We start from the raw sequence: 25,304 nt of genomic DNA, 5'->3' as shown, positions 1-25,304 counted from the left end.
GGTAGCTCTGGCTGGCCTAGAATTCAATATGTATACCAAACTGGCCTTAAACTCAGAGATAAGCCTGATCTACATCCCAAGAACTGAGATTAAAGCCTACCTCACCTCGTGAACTATTATTTTTGCCTAATTTTTCTTACAAATACGACATGATTTTTCTAAAAAAAAAACCAAAATTTGACAATTTAATCAAAGAACTGGCTTATTCATGAGACTTTAATATGTATATGTAAAATATTTTTTTTAGTTTTAGTTGCTACTTTCTCAATGGATGCATAGACAGACATATACATGCACACATACATACTAATACTCACACACACAATTCAAGAACAACAGTTAACACTGTTCACCCAACAGTCAGGCTCTTCCAACGTCCGTGCATGTTTTCACACTTAGGAAATCTAAAATTCATGTAATACTCTCATTTAGTATGTGATCTTTAAGTGGATTCAGTCATTCTCAATTATTCACTTATTTCCTCCAAGAATGTAAACTCAAGGGATCAAAGCCCATGCTTTATTTTATAAGCCTGTGGCTTTAGTTTGCTCTAATGCAGGTCTGTTACTCCATGTGTGATCCGCCAAAACGGCAGCATTCTTGAAAGGGACTGGTAGGTTAGTCAGACTGTTTCTTTATTTTCAGGTTTGGCTCAACAGTTTGGGGAAAGGATTCCATTCTAGGAATACCTGTAGAAACAAGGTACTGGCTTCTCTGATCACTAAGGATGTGAAATTTTATAATTTAGTTTGTATGGTGTCGTCTGGATTTCTCCGTGGTCACGTTGCTTTTCACAGCAATACCCAAGGAACGTAAGACTGTAAGTACATTGTTCTCCAAACCTTCCCTCCGAGGGCTCAGCATCCATTGAAAACTTTTGCTGGAAGCAAATATCACTTTTGTGGGTGTGAAAGAGTGTTCTTCTGTCTCTGTGATTCCATGTGCATTTGCTAGAATAAGGAACCGCGGACATAGTTCTCTTTAAAAGAGCCTTCCCTTTTGAGTTACCTTTTTAGAAATGCGAATGTGAAGCCTTTCGTCTACCTTTACCAGCTCTACTACATCGTAATAGTGTGCCCAGTTCTACTCATAGGAACCCTCACCCCCTGCATGCCATGCACATCTCTGTGGTGGTGTTTTTGTGCTTCCTGACATGAATTACAGAAGGAACTTTTCCTGGCCCTGCCTCAAATCAGCCATTTTTCCCCAAGGAGTCTGGGTTCCACGCTGTTGAGATTGGTGCTAGTAAGGCTGGATTTCTCAACATCTACTTCATTACTACACACCAGTTCCTTAGAATATGATTTTAAGACCATCATTAAAATAGAGTAATTCTTGTAAAAAGCAAAGTATTGGACCTCATAACTCATTCATTGGAGTGAAATACTTCTCTGCCTGCCAACTTTGTAGACTAGGAAGCTCAGAGAGAGATGATGCCGGATACCTGGCAACAGAGAAGCAAGAGTTTCCCAAAGAAGAAGAAATTAAGCTAATAGCAATTTCTTTTGGCAAGTATTACCACCACAGAATTAAAATTATTAAAACAGCCTTATTTTGCACATGGGAAAATCCTCATATATGCCTCCGTTTCTGTTACATCACAGTAAGCTTTATTTAAATACTATATATCTATGTATATGTTAGCGAGAGGAGTGACTAGCGTGCTGTGGTGTTTGGGTGACAACAAAAAGCAACTCAAGGGTGTTGCTATTCCACTATGTGGGTCCCAGGGACTGAACTGAAGATTCCAGGTTTGGCACCAAGCTCCTTATCCACTGAGGCATCTCAGCAGCGCCCCGACAAACACACACACACATACACACACACACACACACACACACACACACACGCAGAGGATGATGAGGTCAGCTTACTGAGTTTTGAGATCAGCTACCTCTGCTAATTCTCCTATCTGCTGCATTTGAAGCTTTCGTTAAGACTCCCTTGTGCAGCTGCCTTCACAAGCATGAGCTTTTGATTGCATCTGAGGTTCCGATGTGCTCTGTACTGCTCTGGAATTTATAGGAGACAAGTTCTTCTATTTTACTTATGTGCAGTAGTGATATTTTTAAAGCAGAAGAGTATCTCATTATGAACAGTGTCTCATTTGGCTTATTCATTACGAGTAACTGTCTGCTGCCAGAAGTCTATGCTAACCATGGGAAAGCTTGCTGCAGAGTTGACAGAAATAATGGCAGCAAGCTACTTGAGGAGTGCTGGATAGAAAGCCCGGTTCTCCCTTCTCTGTTGTTAGGATCCAGGTCAAGTTCCTGAACTATTTCTCTCCTCAATTGTCTTACTGTAAATGAAGAGATTAGTTTACCTGTGTGAGGAAACCAGAAGATATTAAATATCTTCTCTTGGTGAACTGTTTGGTTTAAGATAAGAAACAGGTCAAAAAATAAAGGTAAGTACCTGTCCCTTCTTTGATAACAGTATAACCCGAGTTTGTAGAACTTTGATATACAAGGCATTTTTTTTTATTTTAAAGGTTTATTTTATGTGAACGAGTGTTATGCTTACATGCATGTGTGTGCCCTCCTGGGACTAGAGTTACAGATGGTTGTGAGCCATGTGGGTACTGGGAATTGAATCCAGGTCCTCTGTAAAAGCAACAAGTGCCCTTAACTACTGAGACAACTCTCAAGCCTCTTAAAAAAAAAGCACATAAATATCACAGATACTTGCTTAAAACACAACATGTAAGTATCAAAGACATGGTCTCAATCACCAATAACATTATAGGCTTCTCCATGTAAAATAGTGAAACATAACTGTATCTTATTTTCTATCAATGTTTTAATAAGTAAAACAAAAAGCAATAAAGGAATGAAGAAAAATAATGAATAGTAAATGACAAAAGGTGGAAAAATATAAGGTCCACAACAGTGATAATGCCCTAATAATTGCATATAAAAATCAAAATCTTCGTGTTTCTGTTTTGCGTCTATTTCTCCATTTTATGCTGCCTTCAGTTGCTAGTATGACAAGCCAATAGACACCATGGTAATTAAATTAAATTAGTACTGTAATTGAACTTTTAGTTTGCTCTAATTTCACCTCCTCTGTGAATCTTTCCCGGCTCTCCTAGGACTAAGCAGATGCCTACATTGAATGAAGTGCTTCCTTTGCCTTTCTCCGCCTTTATCATAGTTTGCGGTGGTTGATTTTTGCGATTTATTTCTCCTACCTTGTGACTATTTTATTATCTTTCTTTTAAACTAATTCAAGAACTACTCAAACTTTAGTACTTGCTCTTCTTTTTTGCTGAGCTGAAATATCACGGGTTTTACTGGCCGGCCTGGTTTCACTGGCCAGCTGGATTTGCGTATTTGGTTCCCATAGGCATGCCACATAAATAACTCCTGAATAGCCATGCCTGCTTGGCTTGCTGGTGGCATGCTCAGTATTCATACCCAGAATGAAAGTAGGTCACATCTGGGACATATGAACCATTTCAAGAAGTTTCCTCTGAAATACAAAACCCTTGAGTAAACATAAAAAGTAATCAAGATGATCACGTCAAAAATTGTGAGCAATTAAAACCTCATTATTAAATTTTGGTCTTTGTTCCTTTATTTCACTGGTTCAGTTTGTCATACCAGAACAATCTTCACTTTAAAAATCCAAGCAGGATGAAGTGGAAGATGGCAGGGGATGAAGCATGGTACATTTTAAGTCTTTTACTTCGTACATTCTCCACTACGCTGTGGTTATTTTGTTTGATTATGGGAACAACTTGTGCACAAAAGATCTCAGTGCGCATCTAGTGTCCTAGAAAAACACTTGCAACAAAGGGGAGAAAAGGCTTTATTGATAAAAGGGTTTGGGAACGAGGACCTCTCCTGACCCTCATGGCAGCTAGAAAATTGTCACAGGGGAAGCTGGACAAATTATCTAAACACAGTAATTTCAGGACCAATATAGGACTCTGTTGACTGCCCATTTTGATAGCTTTCCTTTTAGAAACAGATGGAGGACTTGATCAGCTCATAAAGAAAACGGTTTGCTTTGTTTTAGTCTAGTGGATTCCAGTCTGTGATTAGCTAGGTGTGTTGTTCAGGGACCTGTAGTGATCCGGCAATGCATGGTAGAACCCAGCCTCTTAAACTCCAAGCAGGGTTGGAGGAGGTGGAACAGACCAGAATAATCATTTTCAAGAACACATCCCCAGTGCCTAAATCCTCCCATTCAGTTCCACCTCTTAAATTTTCCACTCCCTGCCAATAAAACCAAGATGGACACATGTCTTTGAGGGACATTCCCAAGCCAAAAGACAGCACCCGGGGAACATGAGTCATCCTTTGGTGGTGCTAGGATTGAACCCGTGGCTTCAGAAATGTGCTCTACCACTGAGCTGAGAGAAAGTTTCACTAAATTGTCCAGAGTAATTTTGGATTCACTCCATATGGCTCAGGGAGGACTTACACTTGTTATGCTCCTACCATAGCCTCTCAAGCAACTGGAATTTGGGGCCTGTGGCACTAAATCCAGCTGCTTAGTCATTATTATACTTGAATGTGTGTGTGTGTGTGTGTGTGTGTGAGAGAGAGAGAGAGAGAGAGAGAGAGAGAGAGAGAGAGCGAGAGAGAGCATAGAAGAGTTAGCATTCCTTTTTCGTTGAATATTTGAAAGTTATTAATCACTCCAGAAATGGTTAGGTGTGTATATGTTACTTTTTCAGTTACTGTAACAAATACCTTACAAAAGCCACTTAAGGACCAAAAAGTTCTGTTGGCTCACAGTTTTAGAGAAACAGTGGATCATAACAAGAAGAACAGAGTGGGTGTGGCCACATGAGTATGAAGCAACTGGCCGCCCTGAATCTCCAGCTGGGAGGCCAAGAGAGAGAGAGAGAGAGAGAGAGAGAGAGAGAGAGAGAGAGAGAGAGAGAGAGAGAGAGAGAGAGAGGAGAGAGAGAGAGAGACTAGTGCTTTCTCCTTTTTATTCGGCCCAGGGCCTCAGTTAATCCTCTCTGGAAACCCCTTCACTGACCAGCCCTGATGTGTGTTTCCTACGTGTTTGTACACCCAGTCAAGTTGACAATGAAATTAATCATTACAGTGTGTGTGTGAACTATGCTCTGCCATGCTTACTTTAACCCCATACCACAGTATAGGAAATGGAATGAAACAAAAACTGCATACTTGCTCCTTGCCGTGTGATCGTTAGGTTTCAGACAGACCTGAGTAGTGTTTTAGGCTGCTCACAAATGCCGGCAGAGTTGTGTTCTGTCATGCTAATGAGAACAGTGTACTCTGGTCATCTCTCTCCTGTTTGCATGCTAAATTGGAAAATTGAGAAAGTGTAATTGAAAGCAGCTGAGTCCCATGTCTCAGGTTTTTTTTTTTCCCATTTCATATCCCTTTCTCTAGATGTTTTGGCATTTATGAAAACTCTCCCACCAAAGTTCTTGACTCTACGCTTATCCTATAAGAGAGACTCAAATGGTACTAATCCCTTTCTTCTGAAATAAATGTTCATTATGTCAGGAAGGACCTCCCAGGACTTGGAGCAGGGCCAAGAAGTGAAGGATTGCCACATCACTGAATTTTAGAAAGACTTGTGACACATGTCAGTTCCCTTCCTATCACTGTATCAAACACATGATAAAATAACTTATTTGTTTTGGGTTCACAGTTTCAGAGGGTTTTTTTTTTCAACATTTGTTTGGCTGTCTTGCTTTCAGTAAGGAAGCATATCATTGTTGGAGTGCATGGTGGAACATATATGTTCTCTTCATGGGAAACGAAGGAGAAAGGAAGCTAAGACCCGACAGTCTCCTTCAGGGTACTCCTTTTAGCACATTCTCCTCATGAACCATAGACATATTAGCAGGTTCAATGTCATTCTAGAAACCAAACCTTGTCCACAGTGACCTTTGTGGGCATATAATGTAAAAGCTATATATCACAACACTTTTTGCCAAGTTTGCCAAATTAAAGAATTTAAATGAACTGCATGAAGTCAACAGGACACTCAGTAGTGAGTGGGCCCAGGATTAACACCTGTGACTTCTAGTTTTTATGTCAAAATGTTGTGTCCTATCTTACTCATATGACCTGCTTATATTTTACACACTCTGGATCTTGTAGATAATTGCAGCTTCAGCTTTTCATTGAGGTAACATGAGATTCAGATCAAATGTGTGGGACTTCATGACTTGCATGTAGTAGTGCTCTTATCATTTGACCTTACGGAATGTTGTCATGCTCTGTTTATCTTTCTTCTTACTTACGCTTCATTTCTTTTTGGAATAAGAAGATAAAAAGATGTACAATCTTGGGTCTGTGTATATTCCCCGTTTCCCAAATCCAAAGCCAACTGGTTACTGTTGAGCATTTGCTAACCCCTCGGCTCCTCCCTAAACATCACCATCCATGATCTCTGCAGGAAAGTAATTTTGTCTTCACAGCTGTCCTGTTGAATGCTAATTGTAAACTTGTCAAGACCTAGAATTATCTAGGACACAGATAACTTGGCATATTTGTGGAGGAATTTCTGAATGGGGTTGACTAAGGTCAGAAGACCCAAACTAGTGGCCCTGGTACCATTTTGTTGGGAGCCAGACTTTCTCAGAGGTCTTGATGAAGACAAAGGAAACCTAGTTCTTTGTTTACAAGGGTGTAGCCTTGACAAGATCCAATTTGGGCCTCGGACCTAGGCCTCTAAGGAGTTGAGGTTTTTGATTCCTGTGAACTCAGCTTTCTTCCCGGAAGGGCTATGGTTATCAGTCCTAAGGCAGCTATGTCTAAGGTATACTGTGATCTTTTTGCCAAAATTGCTTGATTTAACTTTCTGCTAACCATAGCCCTATATCCGTCTGAAAAACATATATCAGATGCTATACTTCGTAATAAACTTGTTTGTTATAAGGCAGATTTTCTATCTTCTTTATCTTCTCATCTCCTGGCCACCTCCCACTTAGGACCCTGTCACTGAAGAATGGCCTGCTATTCCGAGTCACCGCCCCATGTTCTGAGGCTCTGCACTGAATACAAAGGAGAAAGCAAACGTTCATCTTTTTACTTCTTGACTATGCATGCAATGTGACAGCCTCACCTTCCCACCCACAATGGACTCTAGCCTCTCAAATTATATGACACAGCAGCCACAATTCCCTTAGGTTGCTTTCTCGGGTATCTTATCACAGCCACAAGAAAAGTAAATTATACCATGGTCTTTTTCAACTAAGTGCTCCCAGAAACCACTATTAATCGATTGGTATTGACAGGGGAGTTGAAACCCACTTATTAATTTTAGTGCAATATAACCTGTAACTTAATCTCAGGATCTTTGATATAAAATACCCTGTGGGGAGTGGCTTCCATCTTAATAAAGGATATCCTAAAAGCCTTCTGTGCAAGTTCTTTCATGTGACAAGCATCATTATCATCTGACTGGCTCTCATATTTCATGTCCATAACTAAAAGACCAATAGCTATATATTAATGTATACAAACTTCCAATGCAAATAATGAACCTTCCTTTTCAAGACTCAAATTACACCACTATTCCAAGGATACCACAATTTTTTGTGCTATTTTTCTTTTTTTTTTTTATCAGCTAAGATACAGGGCTCTTTGGCCTTAGTATCACTAACCCTATAAAAACTGTAGGGTCATAAATCCATGGTCTCATATCCTCCTGAGACAATATTTCACAGCATGCAGAAGAGAGTGAAATTTATTTAGGAAAGCCAGTACCTGAGCTTCTTTCAAAACTAATGAAATACTTAAGAGACTGTCTCAAAAGAAGTTTATTATATTATAGTGGGCCAAGCATGGTGACACATACCTATAATTGTAGCACTTTGAAAGCAGAGAACTAAATTGAAGGCCAACTTGGGCTACACAGAGAGAGAGAAAAAGTTGTGATAATAATCAAAATATCAGTAATGAGAGAAAATTCTTAGTTTTGTGAATATTTGTAGATTTTTTTCTTGGTTTTATGCCTATTACCTTATAACCCACAAGTAAAGCTTTAAAAATTTTAACAATACATGTATATATACATACATATGCATGTGTATATATAGGTGTACGTGTATATATATACATATATATAATATAGATATGCATACATATATATTCACAAAACTAAGACACTTCCATCCATTTTGGATGTTAGCCACACATGATTGCTGTTATTAAGATATTCTTTAACAAAATCTGCTCCCACCTCCTCTTGTGTGGAACTGGGTGCATGAAATTCATGAGCTTCAGTCAGGGTCATGATGGTTTCCTTGGTTAAGCTGAGAGCCTGGACACTTCCCTTCCTCACAGCTGCTTCTAGGACACTGTGACAGTGTATGCTTCAGATACTTTCTGTGCTATGATAGTAAAAGTTGAAATTCACAGAATGTCAGGTTCTGGCCCTTCCCAGTATAGAATCGTCATAAACGGAGAAGGCCAAATTATTCCTTGTATCCCTAATTTCTGAGGGTTATTTTCTGCTTCTGTTGGGATAATAACATGGATTCTTTCCTTTATTCTTTTGAGATGATGTATTATGTGCATCGGTTTCCTGTGTTGAACCATCTGTACATCCTTTGGATAAACCCCCAATGTGTTTTGTGTGTTCCTGGATTTGTTAGCATTTTGTTAAGAATTTTACACATCAGTCTTTTAGAATCATTTGAGAAGAACTAGGGTTAGTTCTAAGTTTCTGGCGGTTTAGAGTTTGTCATCCCAGGAAAAACCTTTCAGTTAGTGGTATGTCCTAAAGTATTGGTTAGATATGCTACAACATTGGCTTTGATTCCAGCTGAGCTCGCTCTCTCTCTCTCTCTCTCTCTCTCTCTCTCTCTCTCTCTCTCTCTCTCTGTCTCTCTCTCTCTGTCTCTCTCTCTCTCTCGTTAATAATAAGGTTTTGCTACATAGTCCAGGCTGACCTCAAACTTGTCTTTTTACTTCAGTCTCCTGAACACTAGGATTACAGATGTGCTCATCGTACCTGGCTTTTTAGGTAGACTCTTGGATGGCCATCAAACTTCAGTGTTGGTGATGTCTATGATGATTCAATGGCCTAGTCTACAGCAGTTCAGGGATTGCACCAGACAGGTTGCAGCCCATCTGTGGAGCAAACTCATTGAAATCCCAGGGTTCCTTGCACCTGGCACTGAACCTGAGCCCTCTTTATAGATCTGGTCTTGGTGAAATCCAAAAACTGGGATTTAAAAAAGTGCTAGTATGGGCCAGAATGATGCGGGATGCTGCGATAAATCCTGTGGATTCATATCAGGTGATGATGCGGGATGCTGCGATAATTCCTGTGGATTCCTATCAGGTGATGCGGGATGCTGCGATAAATCCTGTGGATTCCTATCAGGTGATGCGGGATGCTGCGTAATTCCTGTGGATTCCCATCAGGTGATGCGGGATGCTGCAATAATTCCCGTGGATTCCTATCAGGTGATGCGGGATGCTGCAATAATTCCTGTGGATTCATATCAGGTGATGCGGGATGCTGCAATAATTCCTGTGGATTCATATCAGGTGATGATGCGGGATGCTGCAATAATTCCTGTGGATTCATATCAGGTGATGCGGGATGCTGCAATAATTCCTGTGGATTCATATCAGGTGATGATGCGGGATGCTGCAATAATTCCTGTGGATTCATATCAGGTGATGCAGGATGCTGCAATAATTCCTGTGGATTCGTATCAGGTGATGATGCGGGATGCTGCAATAATTCCTGTGGATTCATATCAGGTGAGAAAAGTTTGTAGGTGGAAGGAGTGAGGAATACTGGGGAGGCAGGAGAACCCCATTTAATATTGGCCCTCATTTATGTGAAGAATAACAGTCTCTTCTACAAGACTAAGATCTCTTTCGTGGCATCCTCTGCATCCACAGAAATCTGGACTTTGTTCCATGCTTCCAAACATACTCTTGTGCTTTTTTTTTTTGTTGTTTTGGTTTTTTGAGACAGGGTTTCTCTGTAGTTTCGGAGCCTGTCCTGGAACTAGCTCTTGTAGACCAGGCTGGCCTCAAACTCACAAAGATCCACCTGTCTCTGCCTCTGCCTCCCGAGTGCTGGGATTAAAGGCATGCGCCACCATCGCCCGGCCTGTGCTTGTTTCTTTGAAGTCATTTTTTGCCTCTCCTTATGGTGCTTCTTGAGTGATATTCCTTCCATGTGAAATGGTCTCTCTGTGCCCTTTCACGTGGATGATTCCTAATGCTTAGTAGGACATATCATTAGTATTTCTTCTGTAGCAAAGACTACTTCGAAGTAGTTGCTGTATTTGTCTATATTATATATTAATTTAAGACTTAAAGGAAAACTCTTCATGCATCCATTAGGTGTTGTGTACACACATATGCTAGTACATTAACTCACATGTATTTACTATTTGATTTCTGGAGAGGACCTAAAAGCACTCTTCATCTAGATCTTGATTTCAAATGCCGTTTATCAATGAGAAAACCAGGGCTCTTTGCAGAAATGACTGGCTCTAGGGCTGTTGCAAGCAAACAGATGAGCCTGTAGTATATTGTAATAAGAAAAAGCATAGGACTCTAAAAATAGGGAGCCATGGTGGTTTACATTTATAATTCCATGTTGGGGAGGATGATTCAAAGTTGAAGGTCAACCTGGGTGGTGTAGAGCTCAACTGAGTTCTCAACATTTCTCAAACAAACAACAATACAAAAAGAATACCCATGAACAAGCACAACAACCAACCCACAAAAGTTCCCAGTGGATAAAGTTGAAATAGTTCAAAGGTTATAATCCACATACATAATGACAATATAATATTACAAGCTAAATAATACATACCGTGATTTCATTGAAATCGCAATAATTTTTCATAGAATTCAGTGTTATCATTCCCTCTTCCTGGGACTCCTGCTTAATTATCATCCTGTGTGGTCTAGACTTAGTAGTTCTAATTACTAAAATATAAAAATGGTACAAAGAGTAACAATGTACAGAGCAGTCTACCAGATACCACCTTGGCTATATGGGCACATTTAGCATTAGCAGTGATGCCTCTTAGGAACAGCATTTGTCCCTGAAGAGATGTGATGAGAAGAGAATTTATCTCTGCTGCTGGTCTAAAAGCCATTACACCAATGTAGTTAAGGAACCATATCAGATAAAGCTAAACTGAATACTTTCTATAAAATACTTGGTTAATAATTCTCAAGAGTGCCAAGGTCATAGAAAACATAGGAAGTCTAAGAAGCTGTCCCAGATCAGAGGGCACTAAGGAGTAGTTCAGTACTGAATGTCTAGATTGGATGCTAGAACACCAAACATCAGAAAACTCTTTGCACGTTTAATTTGATTGACAATATTTTGCCAATGTTACTTTTTTGGGGACTGATAGATGTATGATTGTGAGAAATGTCAACTCTGGGAGAACCAATCTGAGGGGCTATGGGGACCATTTGTACTGTTTGAAGGTCTTCTACAAAAAAGTAAAATCATGGTGAAATGAAAGGTCACAGTGTCAGAAAGAAAAAGTGTGCTTAAAATATGAGAAACATTTTTATAGAATACTGAGCAAAATTCCTATATAAATGCAAAAAATTACAGGGACAATGAGCTGGGAAGAGAGGGATTTATTCCAGAGTCGCAGCCATGAAAGCTTTTCAACCACTTCCTCACCAATTCAATCACCCTTGTGACAAGGTCAACGCTGTATGCAGTTATTTCCTGTAGACTTTATAACAGAGTTTCCTGGTAAATCTCTCTACTAAAAGGGCAGGTGATACCAAGGCTAGATACATGTTCCTGGCACAAGCACCAGGAAGTCTGTGAGATGCCTGCTGTAATGGCTCTGAAGCAGGCCCTCAAATTCCTGTGGCCCAGTATGTTCTCCACAGAGCATCTGTGAGGACAGCTGAGCCTATGCTTAGGCTGTTCTACCTTGAGAACTACCTTGTGAGAGGCCTGGTGGGGAAGAGCTGGCACAGACTCTCATGGTGCTGAGGGCTCAAAAAGGAATCACTGGGAAAGAGTGGGAGAGGCTGATTCAGGTGAGAACCAGGAGATTTCAGCTCGGCTGGCTGACTTGCCACAGTCAAGATAGAACCAGCTGTTCTGCTTGTGGTAAGGTTAGCCCTGATTTGGATCAGGATATCTTCAGTCATCTGAGGTATGCCACTTATAAAGTGGCGCTGAGGTAAGAGACAAACTTTAAAACCCTCAGTGGTCTCAGAAACAGAGGCTGTCTCATTCAGGCTCCATGTTCATTTTTGGACTGAGGGGATCTGGGTTCAGAGTCGCCCTCATTCTGGCATGTCACCTGAGGGAGAATCCTCATCTGGTTTATCACTAGCATGTAGCGTAGAGGAAGAGAGCTCTGGAGAGCCTTGAACTGGCAATCAAAGACTTGGTCCAGATTCTGTAGTCATCACTCTCATGGGCTCTTAAACACCTCAGTCACACTGAGGGCCAAGAATATACCAGAGGGACAGGAGGTCCAGTGCACATTTTCTGTTGCTATCACATCACGGGGCCTGCACAGCAGTTTAGATCTCTAGTCAGAAATCATGCTTGCTGGCCCTTGCATTCTCTTTGAGAAGTCTGCTTAGGGTAATGCAAGGCCCAAGTTAGTGGCTAGACAGTAATGGAATTGGGATGACCTTAGGGGGAGAGAGTTTCTTGTGAGGTAGATAAAGAATCTGAGTTCCATCTAAGTAGCCTTCCCTAAAGCGTGATCCTAAAAGGGAAACTGAAATGTAAATCAGATACTTCCGGGTCAAATATTGAGTTGAGGAAGATAGGCCTTTCACACAGCTTTACTTGTGACAGGTCGGGAAGGTGAGGTAACTTATAAGTCAGACTAGCAGAAAGGAGAATTTAACCTATGGTTGAAGAAGTCAAGTCCTACCCAAGGAGAAGGCTCAAATCTGAAGGGAGTGGTGGGGCTGGTGGGGAAAGAACAGGTCACGGAGGCCTGAACTCAGGGGACCTACTGGAGGGTGAGAGGTGGATTTGTTAGCATGCAGTGAGTCCCGGTGGAAGAGCAGTGTGGCAATTTCAACAAAGCAAGGCAGGTTAGCGAAGCATGTTAGTATATTAGCGGAGAAGGTGCGATCTGCCAAGGCCCCAAGTGCTCAGGGAACAGTAAGAGAGAAACTGATGCTTCCAATCTGGTGTTTGGTGCTTGCCTTGGCTTGAGTGACGTCTGCAATAGGGAAGAACTGCTGGTGTAGGAAAGGACTTCTTGTTTGCAGTTTTACAGAGCTGAACAGGGCAGGGCTGTTTCTGCGTGAGCTGTTTCTAATAAACATGACTTTCTGCTGACTGGGTTGCTTGCAGAGCCCATCGACTGGACTTCATTGCTCAGTGGGCACTGTTCTGTGGCCCCTGGTTTGGTTTTCAAAAGTACCCACCCTCTCCTGAAATTGCTGGTCTCATGATTCCCTGGTGGGAACCATTCCAGAACTCTAGATATATATGAACTCAATCAAGATTGATTGTTTTGAAGTAATGCGAGACATTGCACTTGAAGAAGCCAATGGAAAGGAAAGGTGTACAACACAATTGGAATACACTTCTAAGAGGAACACTGCTGTTTGTCATCCCCAATGGTAAGCTTTAACCAGGCTCCCGGCACACTGTCCCCCTATCCACTGAACCTCCACATGAACTGTGGCAAATTTCCCTCCTCCCACTTCATAAATACAACACAGAGATTGGAGGTAGGACTCGTGACTCCCTGGCTCAGGGCTTTCTTGATTTATTTCTGTATGCAAATAGAAATAACACAGTCCTCCGGTCAACCAATGAACATTTGAAGGGAAGTCTTGAGTATTTACACAGGTCCACAAGAGGCATGCAGAAGAGGGAGCCATTAACAAACTGATGAATCATCCTCCATCATGTGGAAAAGTTCATGGGATTTGTGTAGGGAGAAGCAACCAGTGACCCTGCATCTGTGCAGTCGTTGGCCATCTCTAAAATGCTGAGTGATGCTTTTCTGTATAGAGAGTGGGATCCTGATCTGTAAGACCCACATCTCTTGTAAGACCCACTCACTATGAGGCATGCAAGAGGACTGTAAACGCAATGAATTGGAACTGGTAAAGAAATCCACGAAGAAAAATCATGATTGTGCCAGGCAGTAGGCATTAATAATTAAGACATTTTGTATTTCAACAATGAATAATGATTATTCAGTAGGGATACACTTGACTTTACTAGGCGAAAAGTTTCAAATCTAGGCTTACTGCAAGACTTGAACAAGTACAAATCAGATCTTTAGAAACATTTGTGCTCATAGGATAAGTGATTTTAATTGGTTTTTTGGCACAGTGAAATACTTTTTTTGGTCACAAAATTAATGGGTAACTTAGCAATAAATCAAGATTACTAAATTAGTTAGCAGAAGTCTTTGTTTTTATTTAAATGACTTTAGGGTTACACATTTATTACAGTTTTCAAATATTCAGAAGTCTGGTAAAAGTATGATTTTTGAAAAATGTACTCTTAAGATCTCCCTGTAGAGATCACAGAAGGAAAAGAAGTCTTTGTGTATGAGGGCTCCTTGCTCCTGCTGTCAGTAACAGCTAAGACTGTTTAGGAGTCACTGGACAGCACAAAGCCTCTTCTGTAATCCAGCAGAGATCCCATCTTAAGTGATTACATTACGCAGCTCGCCCGGTCATTAGTTTCTTGTTTAGTGATAATGTCCTTCATTTTAAATCCTTTGATGGTATGACTTGCAAGTATGTCCTGAATTCTGAGATTATGTGTATTTCAGGCCTCGATATTTCTGGACCAGTATACAATTGGTATTGCTGTAATACTGTGCAGGGAGGGATTAGTCTGTAGGAACTGAGCACTGGTGAAGTTTCCATGTTTGAGTCAGAAAGCAAAATGAAGTAACATCATCATTCATGTTTTTGTGTTGTTGTGCATATATTTACAATAAAAAGATAAAGAAAGTCACTAGGTACAAGGTAAATTTTTTATAAAACGCAGTGACCAAGATACTTAAATTTTTTTGACAATAGCTTAAATTAGCATATTTTAAGGCATACCATTGTTTGACTCAAATGTCAGAGGTCCTAGTGGTGTTTGTTCTGCTAGCTTTTGTTCTATGGAAGGAAGTCTTGGTTTGTGTTGGTAAATGTATTGAGTATCCATTAAATGCCAAGGCTTGTGAAGGTGCAGAAAACTCAGACCTTATAGAGAGCTTTTCCCTCCAAGGACTCACCATCCATAAACCAGTGAAGGGCGAGGCAAAGCAGAAGAACCTGGGGATGCTGGGCTAGAGAGAATACATCTCAGTTTACCATTCAGCCCCCACGGCCCACTTGCCACCTCCTCTAGCTGGGAGTTCTCAGGGACATCTAAATGACATTTTTACTATTCCCCTGAGATTTCAATTTCTCCTTTCTGCTGCTCACAACATCACTGTGTTCTGAGCATAAAGGCCCACACACGGCCTGGTCTGGATCTTTCTGAGAGCAGGTGTCCCTTCTAGATGCCTCATGTGCACCCCAGCTGATCAACACCTAGGCAGCAAATGACACTACTCTGCCATCGTCACCTCTGCTTCCCACCCTCCTCCAGCCTGAGTTCTCTTCGGCTCTTTTAAATATCACATTTATATCCTTCGCATATGGTGAGTATTTATGGTCCAAGCTAAAGACCTGTGATGTGTTCCCTGAAAAAAAAATGATTTGCTAAGCAACGCTGGTTTTGACTTGGAAGAAAAACGTTCAGAAGGCAACAAAACAGAAATCCCAGGAAACACTTTGGCTACAGTATAATTCTTATTTATAAAAGCTAAACATACGTATTCAGTAAATTAAGCTTTCTATCAGCTCAGGAATAATTACATTTTTGCTATTTATCTATACATAGTTATATAAAGATTTATGGACATTTATATGTTTCCAATATATTGTCTCACAATAGGAAGCAGAGTAATTTTTTGGGGGATTGGCCTAGCTAGTACACACAAAATAATCACGTAGAAACACTATTAGCATAATGCCTTTGCAAGGAATTACCTGAGGGACTTGAAACATAGTGGAGCAGGCAACCTGATGAATCCTCACCCACATGAAGAGGTGCATAGTAGAAAGATCCACCAATAAGGGGCACCCCCTACAGACTAACCAACCCATGGCTAAGGGCCCACCCTCTTCTGCTAAGCTGCTCCTTGATTTTGAGATGCTGATGGTGTCCAGGCAAGTTGTATTCCTTGTCTAATTGTATTTTCCTTTCCCTTCAAAGCAGTGAGAACCCACATCTGAGCATCTAGGGTGTTCATGACAGTAAAGGCATTGTGGCCACAGGGCAAGCTGTGGGGAAGAGTTCTTTTCCAGATGATACAATGGGTGCCCCCCAAGGTTTTGCGCCTGGACAGACAAGGATCCTGTCTCCACACCACCTCAGCGCCTTCAGCAACTGTTTTCTATCTGACCATCATTTCCTTGGCTGAATTATGAGATTAATGTTGCAAGCCTTAAGACGTAGTGGTAAGGATTGAGGAGAATAAACAGGCAAGACTGCATTCTTCTGTTCCTGCCTTTCCTAACCACAGGCAGTCATTGCCCTCAACAGTGCTCTGTGTGGGCTGGCGTAGGCATGCCCATTGCCTTAGTCAGAACTCACCAGCTTTACCAGCTAGAGCATGTTTAACTAGGCTCATAACATCATGTGCTTAGATGCCGCTCTACCCTATTCCTCGTCTGGGGTGTTCGCCAGTCCCTTATTCCAAGTTTTGGCTGGTTGGGGTTTACTATGAACAGGCTTCCTGTGTAGCTAGCAATACACTCAACCCCGCCTTTATCCTGGGTTAACAAGAGAGACATGATCCAGGCAATCAAGCTACATGCAGTATGTACCCATCTCATTCAACCCTCGAACTCCTGACTTAGTTTGTTTTCTATTGCTGTGATAGAAACACAATGGCCACAAAGCAGCTTGGAGAGACAAGTGTTTATTTGGTGTACACATTCTGATTACAGCTCATTATAAAGGGAAGACATGGTAGGACCTTCAGGTAGGGACTGAAGCAGAAACCATGGGGGAGCACTGCTTAGCCAAGCCTCGGTCTCCCTCTGTGACTGGCTTCCACTCCATGACCAAGGTTTCTGCTGCAAATGAAGTTATACTTTTACCAATGGCCTCTCCTGGCCTCCTGTAGCTCCAAGCCTCGCCTGCATCCATCCCATGACCCTTTTGTGCCTTCAAGACTTGAACCACATGGGAGACTCTTACAGGTGACACCGCTGGGCTGCCAGCATGGGTCCGGGACAGCTTTGGCCGCCTCTGGACCACAGCTCCTGTGTGCTGATTCTGAGAAAAGACACGCAGAAGACTGCATTTCAATGATGCTGATGGATTTTTACAGTGAATTTCTCAGCTCCAGCCAAGTAGCATCTGTTGCCCCAGTAAAGCCAAGGGTTCACTTAATTTGATTCTTAATTCAAAAAGTCACACAAATGGCCCTGAGTGTCTCTGCTTCTCTCTGAAACCCATAAGCCAGGCCTTCATTGCCTTCATTGCTCTCAGTATTCTTATCTTCCGCAGGACAGAACAGTAAGTTCTAAGCACGCAGTGGCCTTTCCAGCCCAAAGTTCCAAACAATTGCACTATTTTCCCTTATACCCCACCCATTTCTGGTACCAGTATCTGCTACAGTTTTTTTTTCCCCTATTTTTCTATTGTTGCAATATACACTACAACCATAAGCAACTTTGGGAGGAAAGAATTTATTTGTCTAACAAATTCTGTTTAAGCAAAATCCCAAAGGGAAGTCAGGGAAGGAACTCAAGCCAGGAACCTGTGAGTAGAAAATGAAGCAGAGACCATGGAGGAACACTGCTTACTGGTTTGCTCCTCATGGCTTGTCCCTACGATCGAGGGTCACCTGCCCAGGAGCAGGACAGTCTATAGTAGCTGTATCCTCCTACACCAGCCATTAATACCCCAAAGATTTACCACAGGCTCATCTGACAGTGGCATTTCCCCAGCTAAAAGTCCCTCTTCCCAGATATGTGTAGATCTATTTCAGGTCATCAGAGACCAATCAGCACTACGCCATTACAGGAATGAGGTAAAAACTTACAAAGGTTAAGAAATATTTCCAAGTCACATAGTTTCAAAGAAAAAGAAATCCAGGACAAGGATCCCAAAGAATTCCTGCAATTTTATGCTTTTTGTGCCAGTTGTACCCTCTTCTGCTTCCTCATTGTCTGACTGAGGTATTGCAGTACTTACTGTGATGTGCGCGTTCATTTTCCTGTCCACATCTCCATAGACAGGGAATTCTCGGAGGGTAAAGACCATGTTCTAGTTAGACTGTACTCCCATTGTTAACGCAACCCCTGAGACCTAGAAACTACTGCCCAGAATGATTCTAGACAGCTCTCCTACGCTGCTGCTATCAGTATGTCCTCCACCCAAGCCCACCTGGGCCACAGCAACTCTAGAAATGGCATTAGAAAATTATGGGTTTGGAATCACAAGTCATTTCTGTGGTTGAAGTTTTGGTGTCAAATATCCCTATATTTGTAAACACTCCATCCCCCTGTTTTGTGAGGTGGGATCTGGCTAGAAACTTGTCTTGGCCTTTGTCTTCATGTAAGACAGTTTTGAATACTACAGCCTGTGGAAATGGAATGTGTCTCCGCTGAGGTTTGCTGAGGTTTCCTAACCATTCTGTTTGGACTATGAATTCCCGGCAAGGGCGATGCTGTTTCTTCGTCAGAGTGTCGCATCCAGAAGCACATGGTGCACATTTGGTCATCTGAAGTCAGCAAAGATGCTGTGTGGTGCCCTGTTTCTTTGTGTATTTGACATTCTTTTTTTCCCCCTTCTTGCAATCAATCATTGGTGAAGTAGCATTTTAGAGAGTATTTATACATCCTGTTACTTATGAAATTTTCCTCCGGGATCTATGGATGACTCCTGACCATCCCAATCTTTAATATGATAGCTGCAAAATGACAATTCTGCAGTTAAAAGCGGTGCCTGACCCTAACGTGTAGAAGGAGCTAGCCTATTGTAGTATACACAATGAGCCTCAGGTTCTTCCACGTAAAGCAAAGTGAATCAGGTTTAAAAGCCGACATGGGAAGAATGAACAAGTCTCCACAGGATGAATGATGCTCCAAGGTCTGTCTTAGATCCCATGATCCTTTACGAAGCTTCTGCTACCAGGGAAGCACCTTAAAAACGGCCAGGTAAATAAATTCCGCATCTGGACACAGAGATGAGCAACTCCACTTATGCTTGTGCATGTCCAGGTTTTTATTAAAAGGTAAGACAGGCATGCCAAAATGGTACCTACAGGGCACCGGCCATAAGATGAAAACACAGGGATGCCTAACAAATGGCCCAGAGTCTTCGCTCACAAATGCTGTTCAGTTTCCATTCATGATTGCTGAATATTCCTTCTGGTGCTCAACCATCTTGAGAAATACTTGATATTTCTTGTCATAATATCTGTGGGGGTGCAAAAAGAAACATATTAAGCATTCTCAAAATGAAACTGTCATACGGTTTTCCCTCTTCTTTAGAAGGATGGGAATGCTTTCATGGTCAGGCTGAGACCTCCCAAGTTTTAAGTGTGGGCAGTACCCTGAGCAGTGGGTTAGTTTGCCTCACATCTATCATGCTTAAAGGACATGAAGTTCCACGAGCTACATGTCTGAGACGTAGACAGTTTATTGGCAACCATATCTGTGGTGCTGTAGCTTAAAAAGCAGCAGAGTCGGGATGCACACTTAGATGGGACTGACGTCTGAGAATCTACTACACATACCGAAAGCTTAGCCGAGCTCCCTCTGATCCCAAGCTTAAATCAATATTTCTGATGTGACTAGCCACAGGTGAAAACCGCAGCCTGGCCAGATACAAGAATGAGCATTTTAATCCCTCTCGTGATTTTCACAAGTCAATGTCTTTGACAGACAGCCTTCTACAGGAGTAAACTTCCTGGAAGAGTGACCAATGTCTTCCCATGCCTGGCCCTACCCTCAGGTGTCTGGTGGTGGCCTTGCTAACCCGCTGTCTTCATCTGACTCTCCGGGTAAGACCTTTTACGACTATTGTTGGCTATGAATCAGACCTGAGCTGCTTAGGCATCACCATCCTGAAAGGATAGCAAAGGTATGGACACATCACACCTGAGGTCTCAGACTCTGTCCTTCCTCTCTTGGTTAGGGGAGCTGACACGGGGTGGGCGAATCCACTTCAACATGGTCTGGTAGACTCTGGGGTGCTCCGAAGAAGACCCTTTATAAGCATGTTTATGACTATAAATGGGGTGGGGCTGTAAGAGAAACTTTGGGTGCACGCAGAAATTTGTACTTGTTCTACACTTCTACCGTAAGCATTCTGATAATATAGAGACTGTGCTGGGGCCAAACCCATAGCTAAGAAGGATCTGAGACAGGACAGTGCAGGCCTGCCTATGTAACCTTGGACATGGTCCATTTGTGCATAAATTCCCCCATCTTCACATAGAGATATTTACAGTATATACTGCAGAATATTTTTGAGGATTTAGCAATATATAAAAAGCATAAGAACAACATCTGACTCATAAATAATATAAGTACTTGTTACTGCTTTGCAATAATTCATATTCTAATATTTTTTTTACCCAATCTAGGGTTGTGAGATACTGCCATACCCCACTCTAGAGCATTCAACTGTTATAGGATGCTTTTTAGAAACAATTTTCTGCTTCTAACGATATTTTATGACAAGATAAGGTTGGGCCATTCTTCTGAGGGATGAGAGAGATTTCTAACTTTGGAATCTCAAAACTCTTAGGGGTGAGCTTTGGTCAGCAGCCCTTCCCACAGACTTGAAGGTTTTTAAGGGTATTAACTTTACTGAAACTCCTTTCACTAACTTTTTTTATTCTTTGCCATTTGCCTTCTTGAAATTATCTTTGTCACGTAACTAAACCCTAAGATTCATCCTTTTAAGGCTGAATAATTTGAAGTCATCCTAAAAACTTGCTTATTGAACTTTAGTTACTTAATTAGACATTAAGTTCACACACAGCCTGCCAGCTGAGATAGCTTCTAATTTCCCCTCCTTTCGACCAATTGCTTTTGCGTGGCTCAGGACCAAGAAAGCATCCAATAAAGTTAATGAGATTTGAAGTCAAGAGACAGGAAGAGGAAATGGGCTCCGGCTTTTTGGTTGCAATATTTATGCTGCCTGCAGATGGCGGTACAGCACCGCGCGACGGCTGCACCTAAACCCTGCCAGCTGCCATCAAGACGCCAGTCTTTTCCATTGAAACGCATGGATTTTACCAAAAGAACTTAAAAGCACTTCCCTGAAAAGGCTTGAGAGGGTCACGAAAGAGATGGACAGGAACAATATGTTTTTCATTTCAAACACACAAGGGCTATTCGAAGCGCCCTCAGGTGGACACTCCCCAACTTCCCAGTCCCTGGAAAGGGAGTCTCTCTGGCTTCCAAGGTTGAGTTCCCCACACCAAGCCTGCTCTTTTCAGCTAGGCAGAGAGGAGTTTACCTTACAGGGTCATTAGCAGCTTTGAGACAGAGGAAAATGAAACTGGATTGTTCTTTTGGTGGGCATTTCAAACTCTCAAATATGGATCTTTGTTCTGCCGTTCAGTTACCTGTTAAAATTCCCTTTATGTTTTTTTTTTGTTTGTTTGTTTTTGTTTGTTTTGTTTTTCGAGACAGGGTTTCTCTGTGGTTTTGGAGCCTGTCCTGGAACTAGCTCTTGTAGACCAGGCTGGTCTCGAACTCACAGAGATCCGCCTGCCTCTGCCTCCCGAGTGCTAGGATTAAAGGCGTGCACCACCACGGCCCGGCTCCCTTTATGTTTTAGCCACAGTGCTTTCCTTAATTTCCTGCCCCTTCTCTACCTTCAGACTCATTACAAGTGACTTCATAGTGATCCTGATTGCTAACGTAGGCTGCTCCAAAAGCCTTCGACATAACCCCGACTTATTTCTCCATGACCAACCCTGTATGAGTGTGCTTTCCAAAATTGCCACTTGGGCAAGTCTCTTCACTGCTTCAAATTTCAAAGGTCTTCGACATGGCCTCCTCCTGCCTCACTTCCTCATCTCGTCTTTGTGTTTTGAAATTATGAGTTGTTGATAGCGACCTCAGTATAAGAGTTGGTCCTTTGCATATGTTATTTCTTCTACCAAGGATATTCTTCTCTGCCTAGACCTGTCTGAAAATTTCTTTTAAAGATTTAATGTCATCTGAAAGTCAATCTTCTCTCAAAAGCTCCCCTTTATCCCTGTAGAGTTCCTGTTGCTTCTTCTTCCTTGGGTTATATTGTCACCTGCTGGTTTTTCTTTGGAAGGATTTATTTGTGTGATTTGAAATCAGCCCTGTGAACCAATCAGGTAGTGTCTCATTGTTCTCTGCAGCCTCCCCGGAGCTCAGCAAATGCTTTGAATATAGCAGAGACTAAATAAATAAACACATGAATATTCCGTTGATTTGTATTCAAACAAGGAACATTTCTAGCCTTCAACGCCAAGCAATACCACCTGGTCTTTTGATGGGAATATAAAAGATTCCCACATTTTAGAACAGAGGAAAACAGATTTCTTCCTGTGATTTGTGGTGAAAACATTGGTCTGAGAGTATGGAAGCTTGTGTGTGAGCCCAGCTCTGGCCAGTCTAGCTCTGGATTCTGGTAAACCAGCGTTCTCTCGTTTGGGAGGAATATATTTCAACCTCTAAGTAAAAGAGTGCAGGGGTTGATCCAAGGTCCCTCCCAGACCCAAGGTCATCTCACAACAGTTACACTTCCTCACATGCTTGCTCTCTAGTAATTTTAGACAGAAATACAAACTTACTTTTTATCCTCATGTCTCGGGAACACAACTTTTCCCACTTTGCTCATTCTTGCCATTGCCTCCTGGTAAATGGAAAAAAAGAATGTTGAGGAGAGATGAACTTTGCAGGCAAATGGATGGAAATAAAAAAGATCATGTTGAGTGGGGTAACTAAGAGCCAGAAAGACAAATGTCCCAAGTTCTCTCTCACTGGAGGCTTCTAGCTTTGAATCTTCCAATGTGCGTACGCAGCCTGTAATAACTCCAGAAACCAGGAAAGTAAAACAGAAACAGGGTTGCCAGGATATTGCCAGGATAAGGGAGTTAAGAGCAACAGAGAGGGGAATAACAGGATATAAGTAATCTGATCAGAGAAATGGGAAAGGGGGGCTCTTAAGAGAGCTAATACAGAAGAAGGGGAGGGGGAGGGGAATAGCAGGATACAAGTGATCTGAGGAGGAAATGGGAAGTTGCTTATTGGGGGAGGGAGGTAAATACAGAAGGAGAGGGAAATGAGTAGAACCACAAGGAAGGTGTCTGAAAGGACCACAAGGAATCATGCCTTAAATATTTACCTAAAAAGAAGATACTGTAGCTCACGTATAAATACACATATGTAGTTTTAATGAACTTTAATTGTCTGGACTGATGGTGCTCCCTCCAAGACCCGAAGACCACCTAACAACAAACAAACAAAAAAACCAAAAAAACCCCAATACCAGACATAGAAACTCTCATTTGAGTTCTTGGTCAGGTCTGCCCAAGGAACTCCCAACCCAGCTCATTGTTGTTGCCCTTGGTTACCACCCAGAGGCAGAAGGTAAGTCCTCACTGCTGAACATGCCACACCCTTTCGATACAAGGCCCAGGGACATGCGAGCTGGAACAGACTAGAGGACACCGGGTAAGCTTCAAAGGACAATCCTACCCAGCTAGGAAGTTTATGAATCGCATCAACAGCCAGCATGACATGATAGCCATAAAGGTAGGGCAGTAGCACACATATTTTGGAGGTAACCAACAGCTCTCTGAATGGACTTAAGGCCTTCTCAACCAGAGGGAAACCGTGACTGGTACAAGAAATCTAGTTAACTCCTCGGGGCTATTGAAGTCGTGGTTGTTGGAGGAGACTCTACAACCAATTTTTTAAACCGGCATAACCCTAACAACAAGCTATAAACATGCATCCTTAGTCCCACAAGGAAGCATGGTCCTCATCCCTCATTAAGGACCTAATCTTTGCAACAGACAGAGATCACTACCGAAAACTATAACCAATCAAAATGCAGGGTCGTAGAGCCCAGTCCCAGTGGATACAACTACAAAACATTCCTCCACCTAAAGCTCAGGGAGCACATGGAGAGAGGCGGGGAAGGGAGATGTCCGGGGGTGTTTCTTGTACGGTTGTGTCTCCTAGGAACACCAGAAATATACCCTTAAAGTCTCACCACTGTGAGTGCCCAGATGAGAACTGAGAGAGGATGACTCCAATGAACATGCCAAACTGGACCCGGAAAAGATCATGAGGTCTCGACTCTATGCAAAAACTACAGGCAGCTGAGGGTGGAGACATGGGATCTTCCACAGTGCCAAACTGTCAGCCCTGGAAATATACATACACCTAACCTTATATAGACTCAACAGGTTATACTCAGTAATATGTATGTACGTACATATATGCATGCAATAGCAACTCATGAAAAAGATGGCAATGAATCTGAAGGAGAATGGGGAAGGGTTGATGGGAGGGTTTGAGGAAGGAAAAGAAAGGGGGAAATGTTGTAATTCTAGTATAATCTCAAAAAACAACCAAACCAAACCAAAAGACTCAAGGCAGGCTTGTGATAGGCAGGAATGCTAGAATTCACTACCCCCAAGGTACTCAGTTAAACATGCTTTCTCGCAGAGACTTGCTATTCTCTGGCACTAAGAATAAAAACCAATGGATAGTTAAGGTCGCATCTAGTAACCACCAATCCTGGGCCTCATATATAACTGTGCGTTGAGGTCTCTAGGACATACAACCCAGAAAGCAAAGCTTTTTGTGTCTGCACAGAAAAGAAGGGCTAGATTTCCTTGGGCAGTTTTCTAAGGCTTCTAACCCACAATAAAGTCTGAGGGCACAGAGCCACTCTAACCTTGGCATCCAACAGACCCAACCGTGGGACAGCATGAAAAAGCTCCACAGGAAAGGTCTGCCTTAAGAACAGCTCTCACACTCTTATGAAGTCTGTAAGTAGAGACACAACTTCTTATGTTACCGATTTATGAATGACTTTGTATTAGACACTGCCACAGAAAATAGGTTAGATGAGGCATGCTCTTTGTCTGGGTGAAATTCATACTAGGCACAGGGGTGGTGGACTGCCAAGTCTTCCTGCCGTACAGTATACGTGAGCCTCTGTGTACCCAAGTGCATATCCAAATGTCCCCATCCATCTTTGCCAACTTACTGATTCATTCAGTGGGACACTGTTAATGACTTTCTGGCGTGCTCTAACCAAAAGGTAAGCTATACCACAGCCTGGGC

At 42.1% G+C, this 25,304-nt stretch overlaps 1 protein-coding gene across 3 annotated transcripts in view; it reads right to left on the bottom strand.

Moving 5' to 3' along the window:
- Positions 1-16,901: 16,901 nt before the first annotated feature.
- The window catches only part of Fggy (FGGY carbohydrate kinase domain containing), a 364,222-nt gene continuing 355,819 nt past the window's right edge, over positions 16,902-25,304 (bottom strand). The window contains exons 15-16 of one of the 3 annotated variants that reach the window (XM_075945971.1): positions 22,796-22,857; positions 16,902-19,428 (exon numbers count right to left, since the gene is read on the bottom strand). In XM_075945971.1, coding sequence (XP_075802086.1) covers positions 19,347-19,428; positions 22,796-22,857 — 144 coding nt within the window. In that variant the 3' untranslated portion in view covers positions 16,902-19,346. The remainder of the gene's footprint in view (positions 19,429-22,795; positions 22,858-25,304) is intronic. The other 2 variants (XM_075945972.1, XM_075945973.1) reach the window with 2 other exon arrangements.

This window comes from Microtus pennsylvanicus, chromosome 13, assembly GCF_037038515.1.
Source record: "Microtus pennsylvanicus isolate mMicPen1 chromosome 13, mMicPen1.hap1, whole genome shotgun sequence".
NCBI lineage: Eukaryota > Metazoa > Chordata > Mammalia > Rodentia > Cricetidae > Microtus > Microtus pennsylvanicus.
This window is presented reverse-complemented; position numbering and strand designations above follow the sequence as displayed.